Here is a 22100-nt window from a genome sequence, read left to right as displayed (position 1 = left end):
GTAACGACAATGCATGACCTAGGGTGAGGGATTAAAGAAACACAATGATGAGCACGACGAACGATGAATGGTTCAAGGATAGTGAGTGCGGGCGAGACACAAGTTAATTATTTAATTTGTATCTTTAAAGTTAAAGACGGTGGTAAAAAACTGTCTTTGTCTCCCTACGTTCAAAGACGGTTGAAGCTTATACCCGTCTTAAATAATTCTCAATTAATTTAAAAAATGTCATTGTTTTTTCATACACTTGCATTCTAAGACGATTATATCAGCCACCGTCGTCAAAGAGGTCATTTGAAGATAGGTTTTCAAAACCGTCTTCATTTTAAAAGCTGAAAATTACAAAAATGCTACCATCTTGTTATTTAAGATGGTTCTATGGTGATTGACATCATATCTGCGTCATAAAAAAGACTTTTTGTAGTAGTGTCATATAATTAATTTCTTAATCAAATATTTTACTTATATGAATGTTGGTGTTCATGTGAGACACGAGTCTCTTATCATTTGAGAATCCATCCATCGTGCAACTACAATTAGTAATGGCTAAAGTAGTATTTCTTTTAATAATAGTTTCTATTTTTATTTTTTTTTGAAAAATTATATTACATTAATTTATATAAATGAGATAATAAATAATTTTATATTAATATATATTTTGGATATATAATCTATGTATTACGAAACATTGATCTAAACCTCGATTTCAAGAACATTATAGTTTTACTAGATTGATTTTACTGATGTTTTACCATAAAATTTTCTTGTGTTGCATCATTCTGAATTTTACCTCAGCTTAGAGATCAACTAAAATCAACTTACAAGAAAAACAAACATGTCTTTTGGTATTCTACTAAGATCAGAAATATTAAAAAAAAAAAAGTCTCCAAATATGTGCGGTTGATTTCATCTACGTACACACGTTACATTTTTTTCATAATTAACATAACATTATTCACGTGTAAAGCCTAACTGGTTAGAGGTTCCTAAGGTCAAAATTTTAATCAGAATATGAACTGGTGACAACCCATCTGGAATCTGGGTTTTTGCTTTTCTAGATTTGATCAGATAGAGATCAGCTAAGCCAATAATTATCACCACGTGTTTTTAATTATTTTCTTTTTCAAAAATAAAAAATAACTTGGTAGAAAAATTAATAATAGTACACGTGATTATTAATTAAAGGTTAAATTAATTGATAAGTTCATGTACTATTATATTAATTAAGTCTATAAGTTGAAAAAAAAATATAATTGAGTTCTTGATGTTGCAAAATTTTTGTAATTTGGTATTTAGAGTTAGTTTATGATAATTTAATTAAAACCGCTAAAATAACTTTTTTGTGCTTTTAAAAACTCTAAAAATTTAATTAAAAATGATTACAAAATCCAGGATCTATTATAATTTTTTTAGTTAAAAATGTTCAAATAGTTCAAGCACCTAATGATAAATTTAATCTTAATCAAACAATTGTTTCACAACCAAAAGGACTCTGGCTAGCATCTCTTGCAGAAAGACGCTATTTGTACGGGAACTCATTTACACGTCACCCACACGTGAGAGTGCAGAGTGAGTGATGAATAAGGCTTGTAATCTCCGAATATGATCTAGGGATCTATAACGAAATAATTTGCCATCTTTTAAAAGTAAATATTGAGTTTAATGATAATGTATTAATGATATAAAATATTTACGTTTACTCATAAATTATTATTGATATAACTTTTAAAATAATTATAAAAATTAATATATTTATCCTATGTTATAGATTATAATTAGATAAAAATATAATTTTTTTTATAATATAAGTGTTTAATTTGTTTTCTCTGTATTCAAGATTGAAAACTAACAAATACGTCTAAAACCAAAGTAAAATATACTCACCATTAGCGTTTAACCATTTTTCTCTTATAATTAATGAACTATTTCGTATTTGTGATCCCATGCTTTATAGGGAGATCCCAAACAAGATTAATCTAAGTTCTATTTTGATAAACTTTTCAAAATCATTTTACAAGAGAAGATCTAGAGAATAAAAACATAAAATAAATTGACCTTGATTTCCTAAGCTAAACAAACTTGCAATTCAACACTTAAGAAAACTTAAATGAAAGAGTTATTATAAAAATTAAATGCATAAATTATTTTTAACTTACGAAATTTAATTCGTTTTATATTTATAATTTTTTTACTTATAATTACTTATAGAAAAGTTTAGGACAAAATGTTTTATTCATTTATTTTTTTTCAATTTATTCCTTTATATTTTAAAAACTTCATCTTAGTTTTTTATCTTATTTATTTTGTTCAAAATAATCTTTTATCTTTTAAAAAAATTCACTTTCATCATTTATTTTATTTATATAAAAAATTCCAAATGACTTTTCAACTATTTAAATATATTTAAAATGATCATTTATCTAAGTGTTATTGAAGGACAAAAGTTAAATATATTTAAATAGTTGAAGAACTATTTTAAACATTTTAAATAAGATAAGATACTAAAGTAAATTTTTTAAAATAAATAATTATTTTAAATCTTTTAAATTAGATAAATGATTAAAATAAATTTTTTAAAAGATAAAAAACTATTTTAAACAAAATAAATAAGATAAAATATACAAATGGTATTGTATCTTCTACGTACCTCAATGCATTTGCGCTTTGCATAAAAAGTCTCTGCTGCACCTTAATTATAATTGCACAGCCGTTGATAAATTTTGAAAGTCTATCCAACTTGCAAATGGGGACACACACTTTCTCAACAAGTCTGTCAATAATTTATAGATCACTTTGCCGAAGCATTGCTTGAAAAGACATATAACTAAATGTTCCCAAGAAATTTTCTATAGAAGCTTTCGATCAGAAGCCAATGTTTTTTTTTTTTCAATAGGAGAAAGTCAATGTTGATATATAAGACCAACGTATGCTTCTTTCAGAACGTCCATCATTATATATTTGGTGCTCGTGTGTGCTGTACATCTTCGTAAGTATTTGGAGTTTCCTTGCTTCACAAAAGGGTCATCACTCATTAAAGAGCACCCTTCAATTCATTCTTAACAAAGACACTCGAAAGACTTGCTAGATCGATTCCATTTCTCATTTTCTCTAATTGGGGAGGATCATGTTAACAAGTTATGTGCTTGTATTGCGACCTAGCTTGTTATTCAATGCATAACTCATTGCTCTCTAGAAAACTATGTGAGGAAGTGGAGAAGACTCATAGGATAAACAGTTACTGTTAATTAGAAAAGATAAATGTTTGGTATCCATTATTGAGGCATATGAACATAATAAACCTTTTTAAGTGTTTTTTTTTTATAAAGAAAATATCATCCACTAATTTTTTTAAATTTAGTCTATATAAAAACTTATTTATTTTTAATCTCTATAGTTAATAAAATCACATGTCTTAGTCCCTAGTAAAGGATAGTTGTAGTCTTTAGTAAAAGGCTAAATTAAATTATTTTTGTAAAATATGATGACTAACAAAATAAAATATTTATAGGGGATACAATCAAAACTCGTGATATTTTCAAAATTCAGACACAAACATAAACTTTTTCTTCAAAATCATTGGAAAATAAACTTGATTTAATTTAAATTGGATCAAATTTATTTAAAAATCAAATTCATTTTAAGTCCATTTAATTTCGTTTTATCAAATGTTGTTTAAAAACAAATAATTCTCATGCATGCTACTCATTGCCTTCGTATATGTAGTATCTAGCATCTAGCATCCGAGGAACAAATATAGAGTGGGCCCTTTGCTTGAAGTCCTTGCTCTACCAAGGTTCAGCCCAAAACTGATACGCCTGTAATAACCCACACCACCAGGGAATATTCTTCTTGCACCAGTCCAATCTCAAATACACTCAGCAAAACATGTGAAAAACCAAATTTGTCCTTCACTTAAAATCTCGATTACTCCCATCTCTCCCCTCACCTTCTTAACATCCCACTTATCCTTTCCAATTTTCACATCGTACTTTGAGTTAAACCAGTTCTCAACTATCCCCAAAGTTGATTCAGACAAGACACCTGCCTAAATGTTATATTTTGATTACTATAAAAGTGACCTTCGAGTCACAACCAAAAATAATAATTGATAATCATTTCTATATGATCCATACGTAAAAGGCAAGGTAGGGGATGCAAAAGAAATAATTAAATAAGTAATATAATTACTACCTCCGCATATGTCTTTGGATGAAGACCACTTGATTGTTCAACAAATGTAGGTGGGGATGAAGATCTCACTGCACATGATATTCTAATCGCAGGTAACAAATCAGAAAATAAGACATTTAATTGTGACTTAATTACCAACATGATAACCTGAACTCAAGTCATAGTCCACTTTTTCATTCACAATCAGTTGTTGCATATATTTTAAAAAAATTACAGCTGACATAGGTTAAATTTTATTTTATATAACTTAAATAAGGATCAGCATTCAACAGTGCCAAAATTTCATTAAAAATACTTAGACAATCCCCATATACTTTTAAAGAACCAAGTGAATCCCTAATCTAACATCTAAACGTTAGTAGTAAAAAACTAGTGAATGCTATTAACAATTTCCTTGAATCGATCCTACCTCTGTCCATTAGATTTCCATCTTCCAGATCATGTTATCAATGCTTCAATTGTGTGATTTCTCCAACGCAACAACTCTGGAAACTCAATGTACTGCTAGTGAGTTCTTTGCTCTTTCATCCTGAGGAAGTTTGCAAGCTTCACTGATAGAAGTTGTTCTCAAACCAGCAGGGGGAATGAAGCAATTTACTAAAAGGCCTCGAACATTGAACGCAACCTCTTCAATTGTCTAGACCCCTTCCATTCTTGTTTTAGTATGGCTAATGGCCATCTCCCCAAACCTGAAAAGGGTAATGTTGGAATTATAAAAAATTTGTTGGGTGTATTTGAGATTGGGCTAGTGCAGGAAGAAAATCCCTACCACCAACCACTCACGCAAACACAGATCCATTTTGTCTTGAAACCAACTTTGCCCAGGACCTAAAACTAAATTATTAAAAGCATACTACTTTTATCAATTAATAAGACTTAATTTAATTATTGGTCTATTATATTCCAATTGTGTGAATTGAATCTTTTTGGTATTGTAATCGCATAATTTTAATTTTTTTCATCAACTTTTCATTAAGTATTTAACAAATCATAATTGACATGTCGATGACATGATAGTTAATATGTCGTCTCATCTTAAATGTATGCTGATGTGGTTCACTTTTGATTCATTAGGTATCACAATAATTAATGATCAAAAGTTTAGTTAGGGCACGTTAGAATGTGTAAAGTATTACACCAGTGTCATGTCATCATCTAATGACAATCAACAATATGTATTAAATATTTAACAAAAGACTGATAGGAGGACTAAAGTTCTACAATTGTGATACCTAGAAAATCCTATGCGCAATGGGGACTTAGAAGACCCAAATCATAAACTTATTTTACCTAACAAACCAAAAGTTTAATTATATTGTTTAATAAATACTTCTTTTATATTTATTAAGTGTTTAATTATTTTGTGGGTTCTTGAACTTTTAGGAAAAAAATTTATTAGGTTACTGAACTCTTTTTTTTTGTTTCAATTGGATCCTTGAACTTGTATTTGTTTTTTAATTAGGTAATTAAACATAATTAAAAAAACAAATACAAGTTCAAGGACCCAATTGAAAAAAAGTTTAGGACCTATTTAAAAATGACAAGTAGTTTAAGGACCTAATTAAAAAATTACAAATTTGACGCATAATAATTTATATATTTTTATTATGAATGTGAACTCCTTGTAAGCCAGTATTTTCACCCCTGCGATTTCTGAAGTGGTTGAAGAACAATTTAACCAATTTTCAAAGTGAAATACCTTTACATCATAGTGAAGTGAACAATTAAATTGTTAAATTTGAAAATCAAACAAAAAATCAACACTTACTTTCATATGAAAATTATGATTAGGAGTTTTATCAAACTAAAATATGATCTTTTCTCAAAGTTAGTTAAATTGGTGTCATGTAACAACTGTGACACCCTCTACCTTGACATACATATTTATATAATATCATACATGAAAATGCAGAATTAATTAAAATTATTTTATTCAATAAACATAAAGGAGCTCACGTGAATAAATGGTTCACATTCGCGTTAATCATCAAATTAAAAACTTATCAAATAAGGTTATGAAAACATCTCTGACCCAAAATAAAGTCATCCAATTTTTACAAAAGGAAACAAGTTAAACAGTAGAATAACATAAAGTAATATGTTCATAACATTATGTAGATAATACAAAAACTCATGTCTTAGTGTCACATCCTTTCAGAGCATTGTGTTCCAGCATCCTCTAGCATGAGGTTCTCCATAGTCATCCGCCTGACCATCTGCTTCCACGAACACAAAATTTGAAATCATCACAGGATCTAAACACAAACAGGACATAGGAAGTAAGTTATGACATTCCTAACTAATAGAGAGAAACGAAACAACATAGATATACATATCATATAAATGAAATACAACTTACTTAAATACAACTCACATCATTCCACCACTTATCGCGTGACATCACATCTCAACACTACACGTCTCACACATTTTCACATCATTCACGTACTCAAGAATCAAAACACAATATCACCCAACCAATCAATATCAATCATATAGAAGCGTTATGCAACAAATATACAAAGACTCAATCATATATGCAATGTGGTACTATGTTAGTGAAAAATCTTGTCAGGCGCCTAGGAGTACATGACAAGACAGACCACACACTGGTAAGTCATATCACTCTCACTATGTAAAATCATAGGGAGACCAATCAGGATCACTCTGTTTTGAGAGAATGCTCCAACCATATGGGATCGGCATAGGCTTCAAGGAACATTCAAACTGAGTGTATTTACCTCCAAGGTCTACACTCCGAAGAGTCGGTTAGGGTCTCTCCCTCCTGATTCAGGTCCAACCCAGAAAACATTTTAGCACGCAGGCTCTATCTATGAACTGTACAAAACACACGACTCCTCAATTATTCTCAAAATAATTTTAACTCGTCCCGCATCAAAGTGATTAAACTCGTTGAGTTCCCACAATGGATCTCATCACAATAGTCGTCGTGCAATGAGATGTTACAACAAAAGTTGTTCATTATAGGTGTTGTCTTTCTTGTTGGATGGGATAATAATGATCATTCTAAATCTTGTGTATTGTACTTAGTCTCAAGGATGTGGCCTGTAGGCCCAAATTTTGAAGCCCCAAAAGGTTTTTTGTGTGTCTAAGTTATTTTGTTGGAACTTATGTAAGGATGGTCAAATGGAATCATCCATCAAGGTCAACCACCTAAGATGAAGGTTGATGTATGGTCATAGGCCCAAAAGGTTCATCTCTTTAGAGGCCATCCTACTTAGGATGATCCACAACCTCACAGTGCTAAGCCTATGGGTGTAAGCACTTATGTTATCATCCTAAGAGGTCCACTTTCTTAGGATGGTTTACACTTGGGTTGTCATCCTATGAGGTTAAGCTCCTTAGGATGATCTGTTGTCCCAATGTGCTAAGCTTATGAGGATAATCACTTTGTATTGTCATTATAGGAGGTTGGCCTCCTTAAAATAGCCATTTATTGTACCCATCTATCAGATAAGTTGGACATTTATTATCCGCATGCACCAACTTAACAAAACTAATTAGATAATGATTGTACCAATTTATTGATAAATCGGTGTTTGCATGTTCTTTTACAAGAGTTTGTGCCTTGCTTTTGATTCAATTCATGTGATTTATTGGTAAAACTCATGTAATTTTATTAAGTTTGATTCAACAAGGACAAGGATTGGAAAATGTGAAAATTCTACGAAAATGAGCTTAAAAAGGGTCGAAAAAGATTACTCTTATAAACAACATGACCATCCTCTTTGAGAGCACAACCATGATCCTCCCCGCTTCTGTTACACTTTTTATTTTATAAAAGGGGATTTAGGAAAGGGTTTGTTTTATGTTTTGCTCTGTGTATGAAATTTGACTCAATGAGTAACTCAGGCATAGTGTGAGAGCTCTTTTGGATTATAAAGAATGCAAGGAAGATTGTGGGGACTTCTGATTGTAATTTTTCTTATTCCTTTATCTTTCTCATGTATCTGAGGTTATTGTTTTGTTTGTCTGTGCCCATGGTTGGTTAAACCCCTCTTTTCTAGGATTATGATGTAATCTACAGATGAACCCTAATTTACTTAATTGAAATTGGCTTTATTCATTCAATTTTGTTGTTCTATCGTGCTTAATTTCTTATTAGAATTTATCAATCTATATTTTAGTTATTTGTACATTTGTGATATGCTTTATATAAATAATGCAATTATAGAACAAGTGAATCCTTTAGAATGGCGATTGACCAAACATATTTTAGGGATTTTTTATCGTCATTCTCTATGCACTTATGTTCCTCATAATTTATTTCTTAATTGACCAAATTAAAACAAAATCAAGAGAAAGACTGTTGGAAGTGTTTGACCAAAACCTTTTAACAACCTTAAGTGTGGTTAACAATTGATAACATTGAGAATTCAATTAACGTATAATTGAGGGAATTCAATGGCATGATTTCATCATAGCCCTAGGCCTTCTTATCTGATAAGTTCATTGCATTGCCTCTGATTGCTCTAGAGTACTATATTCTGACAAGGTAATTTAACACATTTCTCAACTATTGATTAAAATCAAATTGTTTAGTTTATTATGGGAACACAACTAGTCCTTTAGGTATGATATTCAAACTTAGGTCCATTGTTATTGTGCGTAGGATATGCTTTCCCTAAGTGAACATATTTTATGTATCAAGTTTTTGGCATTGCTGTCAAGGACTAGTTGCATAGTTCCCGAATAATTGATTTTGAGTACATTGAGCAATTTTTGTTCATATTTTATTTTTGCTTTACTTGTTTTTATTTGTTTTTATCTATTTTGTTCTATTTTATCCTAGTTTGAATTATGAATGTTTACTGCAATTTAATTTTAATTTTCTTCTTTTTTTTTTCCAATTGCATTTTATTCCTTCTTTTTGTGTTGATAGTTTATGCTAACTAGATATCAAAAGGCTGAAATTCCCAAGCATAATCCTGAGATCAAAAGAGCTTGCCGCATGAACAATGCGAACACAAGGAGAAAAAGGATGGTTGAAGCAAATGGTGGTAATGGCGGCAATGTGATTGGCCCACTGGAGTGCATCTTGCAGGACTATCTCACCCTCGTGGTGGGAATCACTACCAGTATTGTGCTCCTTTACTTGGAGAACCAAAACTATGAGCTAAGGCATGGACTGATCAATATAACAATGACAAAGAGCACGATATGATTTAACGATTGCTATAAATAAGCAGTTAATCATAAGAGGAAGATATCATGGTTGATGCACATATGATTTACTCGTAGGATACCGGTAAAAATTTGAAGTTGAGCATGCCTTGTTGTTGTTGAAAGATAAACCAAAATTCGATGCAAAATTTATGGTAAACTCTTCAAAGAGAACCAAATTTTTTGTTTCAGGTGGATACTCTTCGTCTTCTAGCCCAGGAACACCCATTGAAGTTTAAGAATATGACATGATATTACCAATGTCTCGCCCAATAAAACAAAATGCAGCAAAAAGGAAGAGCAAATGAAAATGAGATGTGAGTACTTCTACCAATCTCAATCTGGTGGGCATAGAAAGTGCAATGAAGGATAAAAGTACCAACATCACAAAACTTTTTGAGTTAAAGAAGGCACATGAAAGGCATCTATAGGAACATGAGAGACATTTGGAGTATGAAATTGTCATAGAGGACACATTTGGCATGTCTGAGAAACAACTCCAAGACCACGCAAAGTATTGTGACTATATAAGGTAGAAGCAAGGATTTTAAATGAATAGGTCAATGTCATGTTTGTTATTTAATTTTAGTTGTCTAGGCTAATATTGTGTTTGTTATTTAATTTAAGTTGTGTAGGTCATTGTTGTATTTTTATTTTAAATTAAATTGTCATGTAATATTTGTCATTGATCTTAGTCTCATTATGAAAAACTAGGCGTTCCAAAACTAGGCATTGGAAAACTAGTCATTACAAAACTAAACGTTGAAAAACTAGTAGTTGCAAAATTAACTATTGGAAAACTAGTCATTGCAAAACTAGTTACAAAAGTAGACGTTAGAAGACTAGCTATTATGAATCATGCTATATAACTTGTGCAATCTTTTCTTATTCTCACATCTTCTTATAAAAATCACACAATATTCTTCTTTGATTTCCAACACTTCAATTATCCATATAATGGATCCAAACATCAATTTAGATACACTTTTGGATCAAATGATAGATGAGGAACTTGAAGACAACACAAAAGAAGAAGTCATAAGGTTGATACTTGAGACCCATAAACAAGTTGAGGTCACCTGTAGGCACAAATTAAGAAGAAAGGTGGTAGTCAGAATCATGAGGAACTACATGATCAATTGTTCAATGACTATTTCTCTGAAAATCTTGTATACACAAATACTTAGTTCCAAAGAAGGTTTCAAATGTCAAGGCATGTGTTCTTTGAGTTGTAGAGGCCCCCAACAATCATAACGAGTATTTCCAAATAAGGATAAATGTAACGTGTAGAAAGGGCATATCACTATTGTAGAAGTGCACTACTGTTCTTCATATATTGGCTTACGGCTCACTTGCTGACGATGTGGATGCATATATTCAAATTGTTGAAACCACTATAGTGGAATGCTTACATAGATTTGTATCATGAATATGTGCAATATTTGGGGATGAGTACCTAAGGAGGCCTAATAACGAAGACATTGAAAGACTACTACAGAGGGGAGTGACACGTGGCTTTTCAAGTATGTTAGGTTCCATTGATTGTATGCACTAAGAATGGAAAAATTGTCCAATTGCGTGGAAAGGTCAATTTTGTTGAGGTGATTATGACAACCTAACAATTATTCTTGAAGTCATGACATCACAAGACTTGTGGATTTGACATGCATTTTTTGGCATTGTGGATTCAAATGATGACATTATTGTGTTAAATGCATCCAATGTGTTTAATGAAGTTTTGTTAGGACGTGTGTCCGCAATGCAATACATAGTGAATGAAATCCAATATGATATGGGATACTATCTAGTAGATAAAATTTATCCAGACTTTACTACATTTGTGAAGACCATCTCAATGTCACAAGGAGAAAAGGGAAAATTATTTGCACAACGACAAGAATCAACAAGAAATGATGTAAAACATGCATGCCACTTAGAGTTCTCCAATCCGGATTTGCAATTATATTGGTTCAACACATTTATGAGATGCTCATAGAATGAAGAATATAATTTATGCATGTATCATATTGCATAACATGATTGTTGAGAACGAACGACACAATATCAAAATCATATTGATTATGATAATAAAGGTAATGACATGTCAATAAACAAAGTATGTTCGGGTGTTCACTCTAGTTTCAGATCAACATACCTCCAAATGAGAGCAAAGGTTCATGACAAAGAAAATCACCACCAACTTCAGACAGGTTTAGTTGAACATATTTGAGAGGGTTTCAAAAAATAAAATAATGAAAATTAACTTCATGTAACATTACATATTTTCCATCATTATGTTTTTTTTTTCAATGTCATTGTGTTTAATTATCTATTATTATGTAAAATGCATTTTCATTATTACGTATTTCTTTTTAATGTTACGTAATTCTCATTTTTTTAATTGAATATTATTATGTATTATGTATTTTTTGTTATTTTTAACTTACTAGAAAAAAAATTGAATAGTGTAAATTTTCATCAATTATTCATATTTAATATTTTTATACGTAATAATAAAAAATTAAATTAATTATTTTATTTAAAATATAATTAAGTGAAAATAAAAAATATAAAAGTATAATTTTTTTTAAGTTTCTTATCAAAATTGGATAAGAGATTTTTAAAGATGACATGACAGTGTAGGACAACAAAATTCAAAAAATGACATAATACTATTAGAAACATAAAAATTGGGTAAGAGTTTCTCAAAACTTATGCTGAGAAACCCCCAAATTTATTGGAGATGTTGTAAACTTTTTATCAAGATTTGAACTTGGCTTTACTATTGCTGCTCTTGAAAATTGACTTCCATGTCTAGATTCATTGTACTAAGATTTCAAACGATATATATATATATATATATATATATATTCAATTACATCTTTTTCAAAAAACATATATGCATCGTATTTTCTAATACATTTTTTTATATATGTTATTAGTTAAAATTTATTAAAAATCATAAAATTAAGTAAGTTTCACATAACATCCAATGATTTTCTCGTAATTTTAAGACTGGACTAAAGAATATAGTAGTAACACTTCTCTTCAAATAATATACTTTATTTGCCCGAGGAATAGCATTGCCATATTGAACTATTAGGAAAGCTGAACATCAATTGGTACACTTGGATGGTTCCCACGGTTTATTATTGTCTACATCTGGTCATCCAAGCAGAGGTTATATCTTCTATAACTCGACAAATCTTCGTTGTGCCTATATAGAGTTGCTTGTACGACTAAAACGCTTATAATAATCGTTATACAATCTATGATTCACAGTTATGATACGTGTATGCAATAAATGAATAGATAGATAAATATGATACAATTATACAATTATTCTAAAATATATAGAATACAATATATGTATGTATAAAAAATTCATAAAACACCAATAAGCATATAATTGCAATTTTGCAAAACCAAATTAAGAATATAACTCAAATATTACTAGAAACAAAAAAAATTATAAATCATTGTCTTCATAAATTAATTCTAAGTATCTACAAATAGAAATAATATGAATTTTATATAAAAAAGTAATATAAATTTTATTCCTTTCTTAAATTTATGAAAAATAATACTTCTATATTTCTATACATGTTTCTATACATGCGTTTCAATGTCTGATAGTGATAGGAAACTCTACTGTATTTTCAAAAGTTTTTTTTTGTTTAAATATATTTTTTGTCATGTAATTGTGTGTGTTTTCATTTACGTCCATGTAAAAAGAAAATATTTTAGTTCTATTAAAATATTTTTTTTATTTTTTATCCTTAAAATACTTTAAATAATATTTTTTCCTATTTAAAGCATTTTTTATAATTTAAAGCGCTATTTAAAACGTTTTTAGAATAAAAACATAAAACAAACACATTTTAAAATGATTGAAATGAAAAATAAAACTAATGAAAACGAAAACAATACTAAATTACAGGAAAGAAAAATATATTCAAACTTTTATGTTTAAAGGTTTTTGAATATTTCTCTGATTCGTTTGAAATATGTGAAGAAAATTAAAATATCAAGTAGTAGGTTACAACAGTTCGGGTGCAACAGTGACTATGACAGCAAGATAATAGGGCCAATATATTTGGATACCTCTCTTAAGACGTAAACATTTTGAGCGAGAAAATAATGGAAAAAAAATAAGTCATTCAAATGATAATAGATATATAAATTATTTTTTATTTTAAATATCTTATTAATATTTTTATTTTTTTATCATATTATAAATTATATTATATTTATATTTTTTTTCTTTATGTCTTTAGGTGTTGGATAATAATATAGTGTCTAAATATTATAACTATATACCACGTCATGCAACACATCACCAAGACACCAACCTCTTAAAAATATCAAAAACCAAAATCGTAAACAAATAAGCAGAGGGAGGGGTAGTGTGGTCCCGAGACAACTAATATATAATCAATAAAATGCAATCATAAAAAGCATAACATAACCCCATTGAAGATTCCGCAACAGAGAGTAGAAAAGATGGCGCGGTTGATCACAGTGGTGTGGTGCGCGGTGGCGGTGCTACTGTGCGCCGCGGCGGGCGCGTCGTGGGTGGAGGAGGCGGCGAACCCGATACGAATGGTGGCGGGGGTGGAGGCGGAGGTGGTTCGGGTGATAGGGCAGTGCCGGCGCGCGCTGAAGTTTGCTAGGTTCATGAGCAGGTTCGGGAAGAGTTACCGAAGCGAGGAAGAGATGAGGGAGAGGTACGAGATATTCTCGCAAAACCTCAGGTTCATCCGCTCCCACAACAAGAACCGCTTGCCCTACACTCTCTCTGTTAATCGTATGTCTTACTTACTCTTCTTCTCCTTCTTCTTTCTTTCTTCCATGGTTCTGTTCTTGGATTTTGATCTGGCTGTGTGATCGGACTCTCGTAACATGTGACTCAAAGTGTTGACCTCTCACCTACTTTTCTTAAAATAATTATATATATCATAAATCTTATTATATTTATATTTTAAGTTAAATTATTTATGATTTTTAGTTTTTTAGTTTCTATAATTTAAAATTCATTATTTTAATTTTTATAATTTATATTTTAATTCTCTTTTAGCTTAAGTGATTTTTTTGTTTTTATAATTATGATTTTTATTTTTTTAATCTTTATAATTTTTAAATTACAAAATTAAAAAAAATTAATATAAATTATAGAAACTAGACTTTTAAATTATATAGATTAAAAAAAATTAAAATATAAATTATAAGAATTAAAGCAAAACGTTTTTAAAACTATAAAGATTAAAAAAATAACGACCATCAAATTAGGAATCAAATAAATAATTTAATTTATATTTTATTTTCTTTATCTTCTCTATTCTTAGGTGGCACATAGCATAGTGGCATTTTTCTTTCTTATGTTTTTTAATGGGGTATCTGCCGGTTAAGAGATTGAGTAATCGTCTACTAACATTTTACTAAAGGCACTTACCTAGGACATGAAAATGGAACATGCATCCAATCATGTGCTTAAGAGATAGTATAATTATATGAGAATCATACCATTCGATCCGATCTTGGTTACCGTTGACCTACTATGCATTGTTTAGAGAATGAAAGAAAAAAGACAATAAATATTTCTTTTAATTATTTGATGGAAAAATTAAAAGATTACAACAAAATGTAATTATTTTAGATAATATTTACATTTTTCAAATATAATAATACATAGATAGGTAAAATGACGAAATTTATTTTTTTTCAATATTTATTTTATCTCTGCATAATAAGAGAAAATTTTCTTGTATACTCACACGACCGCAGTCCCCAGTTTAAAATCTTGAATTTAATTATCATTATTGAATTAAAGAGTACTATCTCATTACAAGTGTGTGTGTTTTTTTTTAAAAAAAAAAAAAAACTTCTCTACTGTTTTTTATCAACAGTATCCAAATAAAATAAGTCATTTATCACAGAATCAAGATAGCAAATAATGAAAATATAAACACACTTATTTATTTAATGGAAAATTTGAATGATTTTTATTCTATATTTGAGTTTAACTTTTGTGACTGATTTTCTCGAATTCAAGTAATCAGAAATTTATAGTGAAGGAAAATAAAAGAAAAAATTAAAAAGCATGAACTTTCGGCTTGTTGACAAGCTGTGTTATGAGAAGATTGAAACTAGTCTACTTACACCATAAGTTGCAGATCGGGATTGGCTAAATATAGATGGATTTACCCCCACATGATCACCTTCTCCTATAAATTTTAGAAGGCATTTGATACGAGAGAATGTTTTTTAATCAGTTTCTGATGAAAACTTTTTTATAGAGAAAGGTGATTTTTTTTTAAAATTTAATTTTTCTTTTACTATATTAAAAATATCTTATTATTTTTTATTAAATTAAATAATATGATAAATAATTAAAATAAATGATAAAAATATGTATAATTCTTTGATTTCTAAAATTTATCTAAAGATTTTCAATAATCAATTCAACAAATTTTATTTATTCTCACTAAACATGATTTCCAAGCATAAAAAACTTTTCTGGTGCCAAACGTCCCATTATAATAATTGTTGGTATGAATACAAAGTCATGCACCCAAAACATCAACATGACAGTTTAGGACTTTAGGCAGCTCAATGAATACTCCTCTACGTTTGTGAGTGCTCAAGTTTGGTTTTGGTGTTCTAGGAAAAACAGAGAGAGGGAGAGAGGAGGGGAAAGGGTTTTGGATTGAAACAGGTTTTAACGTTATTTGTTTATCTTATGAAACAGATTTTGCTGATTGGACTTGGGAGGAGTTCAAAAGACACAGACTAGGCGCTGCCCAAAATTGCTCTGCCACTCTTAACGGCAACCACAAGCTCACTGATGCTGTTCTTCCTCCCACGGTACGTTACCAAACTCCTCACCACATTTTCAAAACTCTACTTTAAGCATTATTCCATGCAACAAAAATTAAACAAACATGAAAAGTACCAAAATATCAACATTTCTTGTTCACTGTCAACCCCCCTCTTATCATAACAAATAAATGTTTGACTTTTGACATAAGCATGGCAGTTACTTCACACACTTACAAATTAGTTCCCAACGTCATTTCAGTGGTTCCACTCAATAGCAATCGTGTATTCCTCATGGAATTTATTGCAGTAATTGGGAAGTTCCACATTGGATAGGAATAGGTAAGTTGAGGCTTTGAGCAATATATACCTAAGAAGGACTCACAAACCTTATCCCTTATGGTTTTCGGTTAAATGTGGTGTCAAACTTACTTCCGTGTTGTGTTTGTGATCCATTGGTGAAAATCCCCATCTCATTGTTTTTGGTTAAGAAAATGATCATCATTTAATAGTGTTAGAAACTAAAAGCACAAACAAACTAAAATAACATATTTGTAATGTTAACGACTAATTGGTGCTTAATTTTTCTACAAAATATTTAGAGGATATTATAGAAGACTATAGCATTACTCAAATTTGTATTTGATTGGCCATGTGTATAGAAAGACTGGAGGAAAGAAGGAATAGTGAGTGATGTTAAAGATCAAGGCAGCTGCGGATCATGCTGGACATTCAGGTTATTTTGGACTCTAAAGAACTCTTTGGAATGAATGAATGAGGTACAGTGTCTAATTTGTCATGATTCTAACTGTGATATCTGGCATAATGCAGCACAACTGGGGCTTTAGAAGCAGCCTATGCACAAGCATTTGGGAAGAGTATCTCTCTTTCTGAGCAGCAGCTAGTGGATTGTGCTGGCCGTTTCAACAACTTTGGCTGTAATGGTGGGTTGCCATCACAAGCCTTTGAGTACATCAAATACAATGGAGGACTTGAGACAGAGGAAGCATACCCCTACACTGGAAAAGATGGTGTATGCAAATTCTCAGCTGAAAATGTTGCCGTTCAAGTCATTGACTCGGTCAATATCACCTTGGTACTGACTTATCTGATTTCTCCTCTAGATGAGTTGGGGTTTTCTGCTTTATTATTCATAGTTGTTTATTTTTCTGATCCAAAAAAATAGTTTTTTTTAACCATGATATTATTGTGGAGTATTCACCAGTTTTGATGATGACTAATTTTCATTATACAATCAAATCTTTCTTTGTCTCACTCTCACACCTCGATGGCATTACATGTGATTTTCTAATTCTTTTTTATTCTCTGTTTTGTGTACAGGGTGCTGAGAATGAATTAAAACATGCAGTTGCATTTGTTCGGCCGGTTAGTGTGGCCTTTCAGGTGGTGAATGGGTTCCATTTCTACGAGAATGGAGTTTACACTAGTGACATTTGCGGTAGCACTTCCCAGGTGAGTTCTATAAATGATTACCTGGCTTTTGATAGTCAAATCAAGTGCCTAATAAAATTTTCAAAACAAAATGGTTTGCTACAAGTTTATGCTTTGTGACAATTTATATGAAAGAGGATCACTAGTGATATACTCTTTAACACACTATTGTTGGTCAATATTTATTGAAAACAAAAGTATGAGAAAGAGTTATTAAATAAGAATTGAGATCATAAAAAATTATGATTTCCAATAAATTTCAACTACTAATAGTAGTGACTGACGAATGTGAAAAAGAATATATTGGTAGCTTTTCTCTTATATCAATATATGATCTTGTTTTCTTTGTAATACATCATATGCTTAGTATTATATTAGCATCTCAGAAGTTAGTTAATTGTTTTCATGTGTTCGAAATGTCCTAGTTCCATGTATTTTACATGTTCATTTTGGTTATTAAAGAGATATCAAAATCTGAATTTTGCTTTGCTTGGCAGGATGTGAACCATGCCGTCCTTGCTGTGGGGTATGGAGTTGAAAATGGCGTCCCATATTGGCTCATAAAAAATTCATGGGGAGAAAGTTGGGGTGAGAATGGCTACTTCAAAATGGAATTGGGGAAGAACATGTGTGGTAAGTATCCATTAACAACCCCACCTATCCCAGAAATTATTAAGTAGTCCTGGGCCACAGCTCTATGGTCTAACCAATGTCTGTACAACACATTTAAATTTCTCCTACAGACCCTGCCTTCAACAAATACCAAACTTAAAAATAACTTCAATCAATTCCCCTTTACAGGTTTGATGATTGGAATATATAGTAAAGGGCTTCAGATTTTAAAACAAATGAACAATTGAAAATTCTAAATCTTTAGTATCTTGGCTCAACTTCGGCTTGCTAGAGTTGTTGATAGCAGAGTTGAAATTATGAGTTTATAAAGCTAAGATGAACCAATTGGCAGTATTGATTTTGGTAATTTTTTATTTTCAGGTGTTGCAACTTGTGCGTCTTATCCAGTTGTGGCATAAATTGCATAAGAATATGGTCCCTGGTGACTACCACCTTGTCATGCTTCAGAGTTTAAAGATAAGTGTCATTGTATAATGAAAATTGCTCCTAGTTGGGTTGGTATGATGTATTAAATAAGTTAGAAGTTGCTGTAAATCACGTAAGAATATCATGGCCTGAATTGTGTGTATCACAGACATAAATAACGATCATATATTGATAGTTCATAGTTACATATTGTATTGTATTGTATTGATGCGCCCCGCTTTAATTATCAGTTATAAGAATTAAGATAGCATGTCTTTGCTACTTTGCACTATTTAACATTATTACTTCTTTCGTTTTAATTTATTTGTCACTTTTAAAATATTTTTGTATCTTAAATTATTGTCCTTTTAGAGTATTACAAAATATTAATTTTTATTAATAATAACCTCAATAAATAAATATACAAATTGACGTATAGTTGTAACTGTACAGTGTAACTAATAAAGCTACAATACTTTACCATATTTTTTAAAAATGTGTGTATTACTTGGCATTTTGTACAAGAAATTTTTTTAGCTTTTTGGAAAACTTGCGAATGTTAGTTTCTTATGTTTTGTTTGATTTTTAAAACATAAATTCCCAAAAAAGAATGTTTTCTTAGAATTTTTTTGTCAAGTTCTCCGTAAAAATATTCTCATGGGAGAAGTGAAAATCTAAGTTTTTCAAATTAAAAAACAAATTTAATTACGATAAAAATATCACTTTACTCATTAAATTATTTAATGAGATAAATGATTAAAGATTATGATAAATATATTATTTACTTTCATATTCCTAAGAAATTTATATAACAATATTTATAATCAATTAAACAAATTTAATCTTTCTTACCAAGGATTTGTCTGATTGACCAAAGTAAAAATGGAGTTAAATAACCTCATCTTCAATTATCAATAAAATTTAGAAAATTATCTTGTTTTAAATTCTACATCATTAATGTAATTCCTATCATATTTAATGCTTCATTTTTTTCTCCTTCATGAAGCTAAAATTTCGTATATAATAAACAGAACATCTCATACATTTTTTCTTTTCACACGCTCTTTTTATTATTTTTATTTTATTATTTTACAACATTCAAGAAGTATAATATTTTTTATAACATTTTGAATATCACGTACATGTCATATTATTTATTACTTTAATAGATAAATAATTAAAGTATAAGTATTAATTAAAAGTAAATAATTAAAATTATACTAAAATGCATAAATATATGTAATAAAATATAAAATGATAAATCTTAAATAATAATTTGTTTAATTAATTATAAAAATCTATATTCAATTTAGATAAATAGTTTTTATTTATTTTGAAATTAGAAAAATTAATTTTTGTTTATTAATCTCAATTAAATATGTAAAATCATTAAATATGATAGTAATTGTATTAATGGTAGAATTTAAAATAAGATAATTGTCTGAATTCTATTGGTCGTTATAGATGAAATTATTTATCCTCATTTTTTTTATCTTGGGTCAATTAGACAAATCTTCTTAAGACTCATAACATCTAAATGATCCTTGTCAAAATTTCTCTTATACCAAACACTTATAATTTCGGTCCACTCTTACAAAGAAAATAGTTATCACTTCAACTTTTCAACATAACATTTGTCTCAAATAACTATAATTTCAATCCAACTAGTAGATGGTTAAGTTTTTTAAACATGATTATAAATGTTTGAGCCTCTAGTCGTATGTATAGAAAAAACTTTATTAAGAGAGACACAAAATCCAATTCAGTAATATCTACATCTCAAATATTAGTCTCTATTATTTTCGCCTATGAAAATACCTTGCCTCTATAGAAGAAAAAAAAAAGGTACAATTTGAGTTCATTGTTTCAAGGAAAATAGATGTCACTACAACAATATAAATATAACACTACTAGAATACCTGCAAATGAAGACATAAAACATAATAACAAACAACATCAATTATATAATATAAAAAAAATATTAACTAACCGAAAGCGAACTTATATGAGTTGAATCTTGAGTAAACTCTTTTTTTAATAGACTTTATAAACTCTAAGTAAACTTGGTAGACTCTCTCGAGTTTAGCACCGAGTCAACAAGTCGGCAAGTTAAAAAAATTAGACCAAAATATAAGTCATTTTGGGTTGTTTCTGTCCGTTTAATGTTCAACATGACTTTTTTTAATGTGTTATTCTCAAATACAAAAATTTTCACCTTTAATAACATCAAACTCTTGTTCTTTAATAACATCAAACTCTCGATGAGAATGATCTATCACTACTATAACATCTGCAAATTATTATCTAGTAATGATGTATTACTAGACTTGATTATTTAAGTATTGTGAAATTTATGATTTACTATTTTGTTTTATTTGTTGGAATGTTTAATTGGTATGTTATTTGTAGATATTTTGTTATTATTTTTATATGAAGTAGACTCTTATGAGTCTATGAGTTGAATTCACGAGTCGAGTCTTTGAAACTCTCACGAGTCTATGTAAACTCTCGAGTTTGATAACCTTGCCTAAATAAAATTAAAAATAAAGCATGAAATTTAAATAACTTGATTATCAATCAAATCAGGTAGAAAAAACAAGTCAACATGCAAAACACAAATAAAAAGCAAGGGAATGTGCCTTAATTCCAATTTTACCATCAAAATCATATTAATAATAATTCCAATAAAGATTTTCTTTAGGATAGAGGCAACTTAGTTTAGAGCATTCAAGTAAAGTATCATATTCAACTTGTCATTTTAGGTCACAGTGAAGATTTTTTATGCTATCAATCTGTCCACTTTCTCCCCTCCGAAATTCGAGGATCGAAGTCAGTTGAGCATATCAAGATGTTATATCATGTCCTCGAGGATCTCAGTACATGATTATCTCACGTCACTATTATAGCGTACATGACACTCTAAAGGTGATCAAATTAGATTAGGATTCGCTAAAACAATCAGATCAGATTATGATTTGACCTAGAGGGTATACAACCCTCGAGCCTCAGGCACGAAGTGTGTAGAGGCTAAGTTATGAAGATTGGATTATGATCCAACCCAGAAAATACATAGTCCTTGAGCCTCACATAGAGGCTAAGCTATGGAGATTGGATTATGATCCGAAACAGATGATACACAATCCTCGAGCCTCATGCACGAAGTGCGTAGAAACTAAGTTATGGAGATTAGATTATGATCTGACCTAGAGGATACATAGTCCTCGGGTCTCATTGGTTATTTTTCTTACATCTCCGTCCCCCAGAGCCCACGTATCATATATACCTCCAAAATAAAGAGTCTTGAATACTAGAAGAAATGCACCTATACCTAAGCATGGAACGTGTAGAGACTAAGTTATAGAGATCAGATTATGATGTGGTCCAAAGGATAGATAACCATTGAGTCTTAACACGAAATA

General features: G+C 30.0%; 1 protein-coding gene across 2 annotated transcripts; it reads left to right on the top strand.

Annotated features, from left to right (window-relative positions):
* Window positions 1–13735: 13735 nt before the first annotated feature.
* LOC100170694 (putative cysteine protease) lies at window positions 13736–19021 on the top strand. 2 transcript variants are annotated; one of them, XM_041009402.1, is made up of 7 exons: window positions 13736–14182; window positions 16124–16239; window positions 16854–16927; window positions 17023–17287; window positions 17533–17664; window positions 18141–18273; window positions 18636–18730. In XM_041009402.1, the coding sequence occupies exons 1-7, from the start codon at window positions 13879–13881 to the stop codon at window positions 18728–18730; spliced, it is 1119 nt and encodes a 372-aa protein (XP_040865336.1). In that variant the 5' UTR covers window positions 13736–13878. The 2 variants fall into 2 exon arrangements, with proteins under 2 accessions (XP_040865336.1, NP_001237820.2); NM_001250891.2 differs by having other exon boundaries at window positions 13835–14182; window positions 18141–18276; window positions 18637–19021.
* Window positions 19022–22100: the final 3079 nt, after the last annotated feature.

Source organism: Glycine max, chromosome 15 (assembly GCF_000004515.6).
Source record: "Glycine max cultivar Williams 82 chromosome 15, Glycine_max_v4.0, whole genome shotgun sequence".
NCBI classification, from domain to species: domain Eukaryota; kingdom Viridiplantae; phylum Streptophyta; class Magnoliopsida; order Fabales; family Fabaceae; genus Glycine; species Glycine max.
Note: the sequence above shows the minus strand (reverse complement) of the source record. Positions and strands in the feature narration are given on the sequence as shown.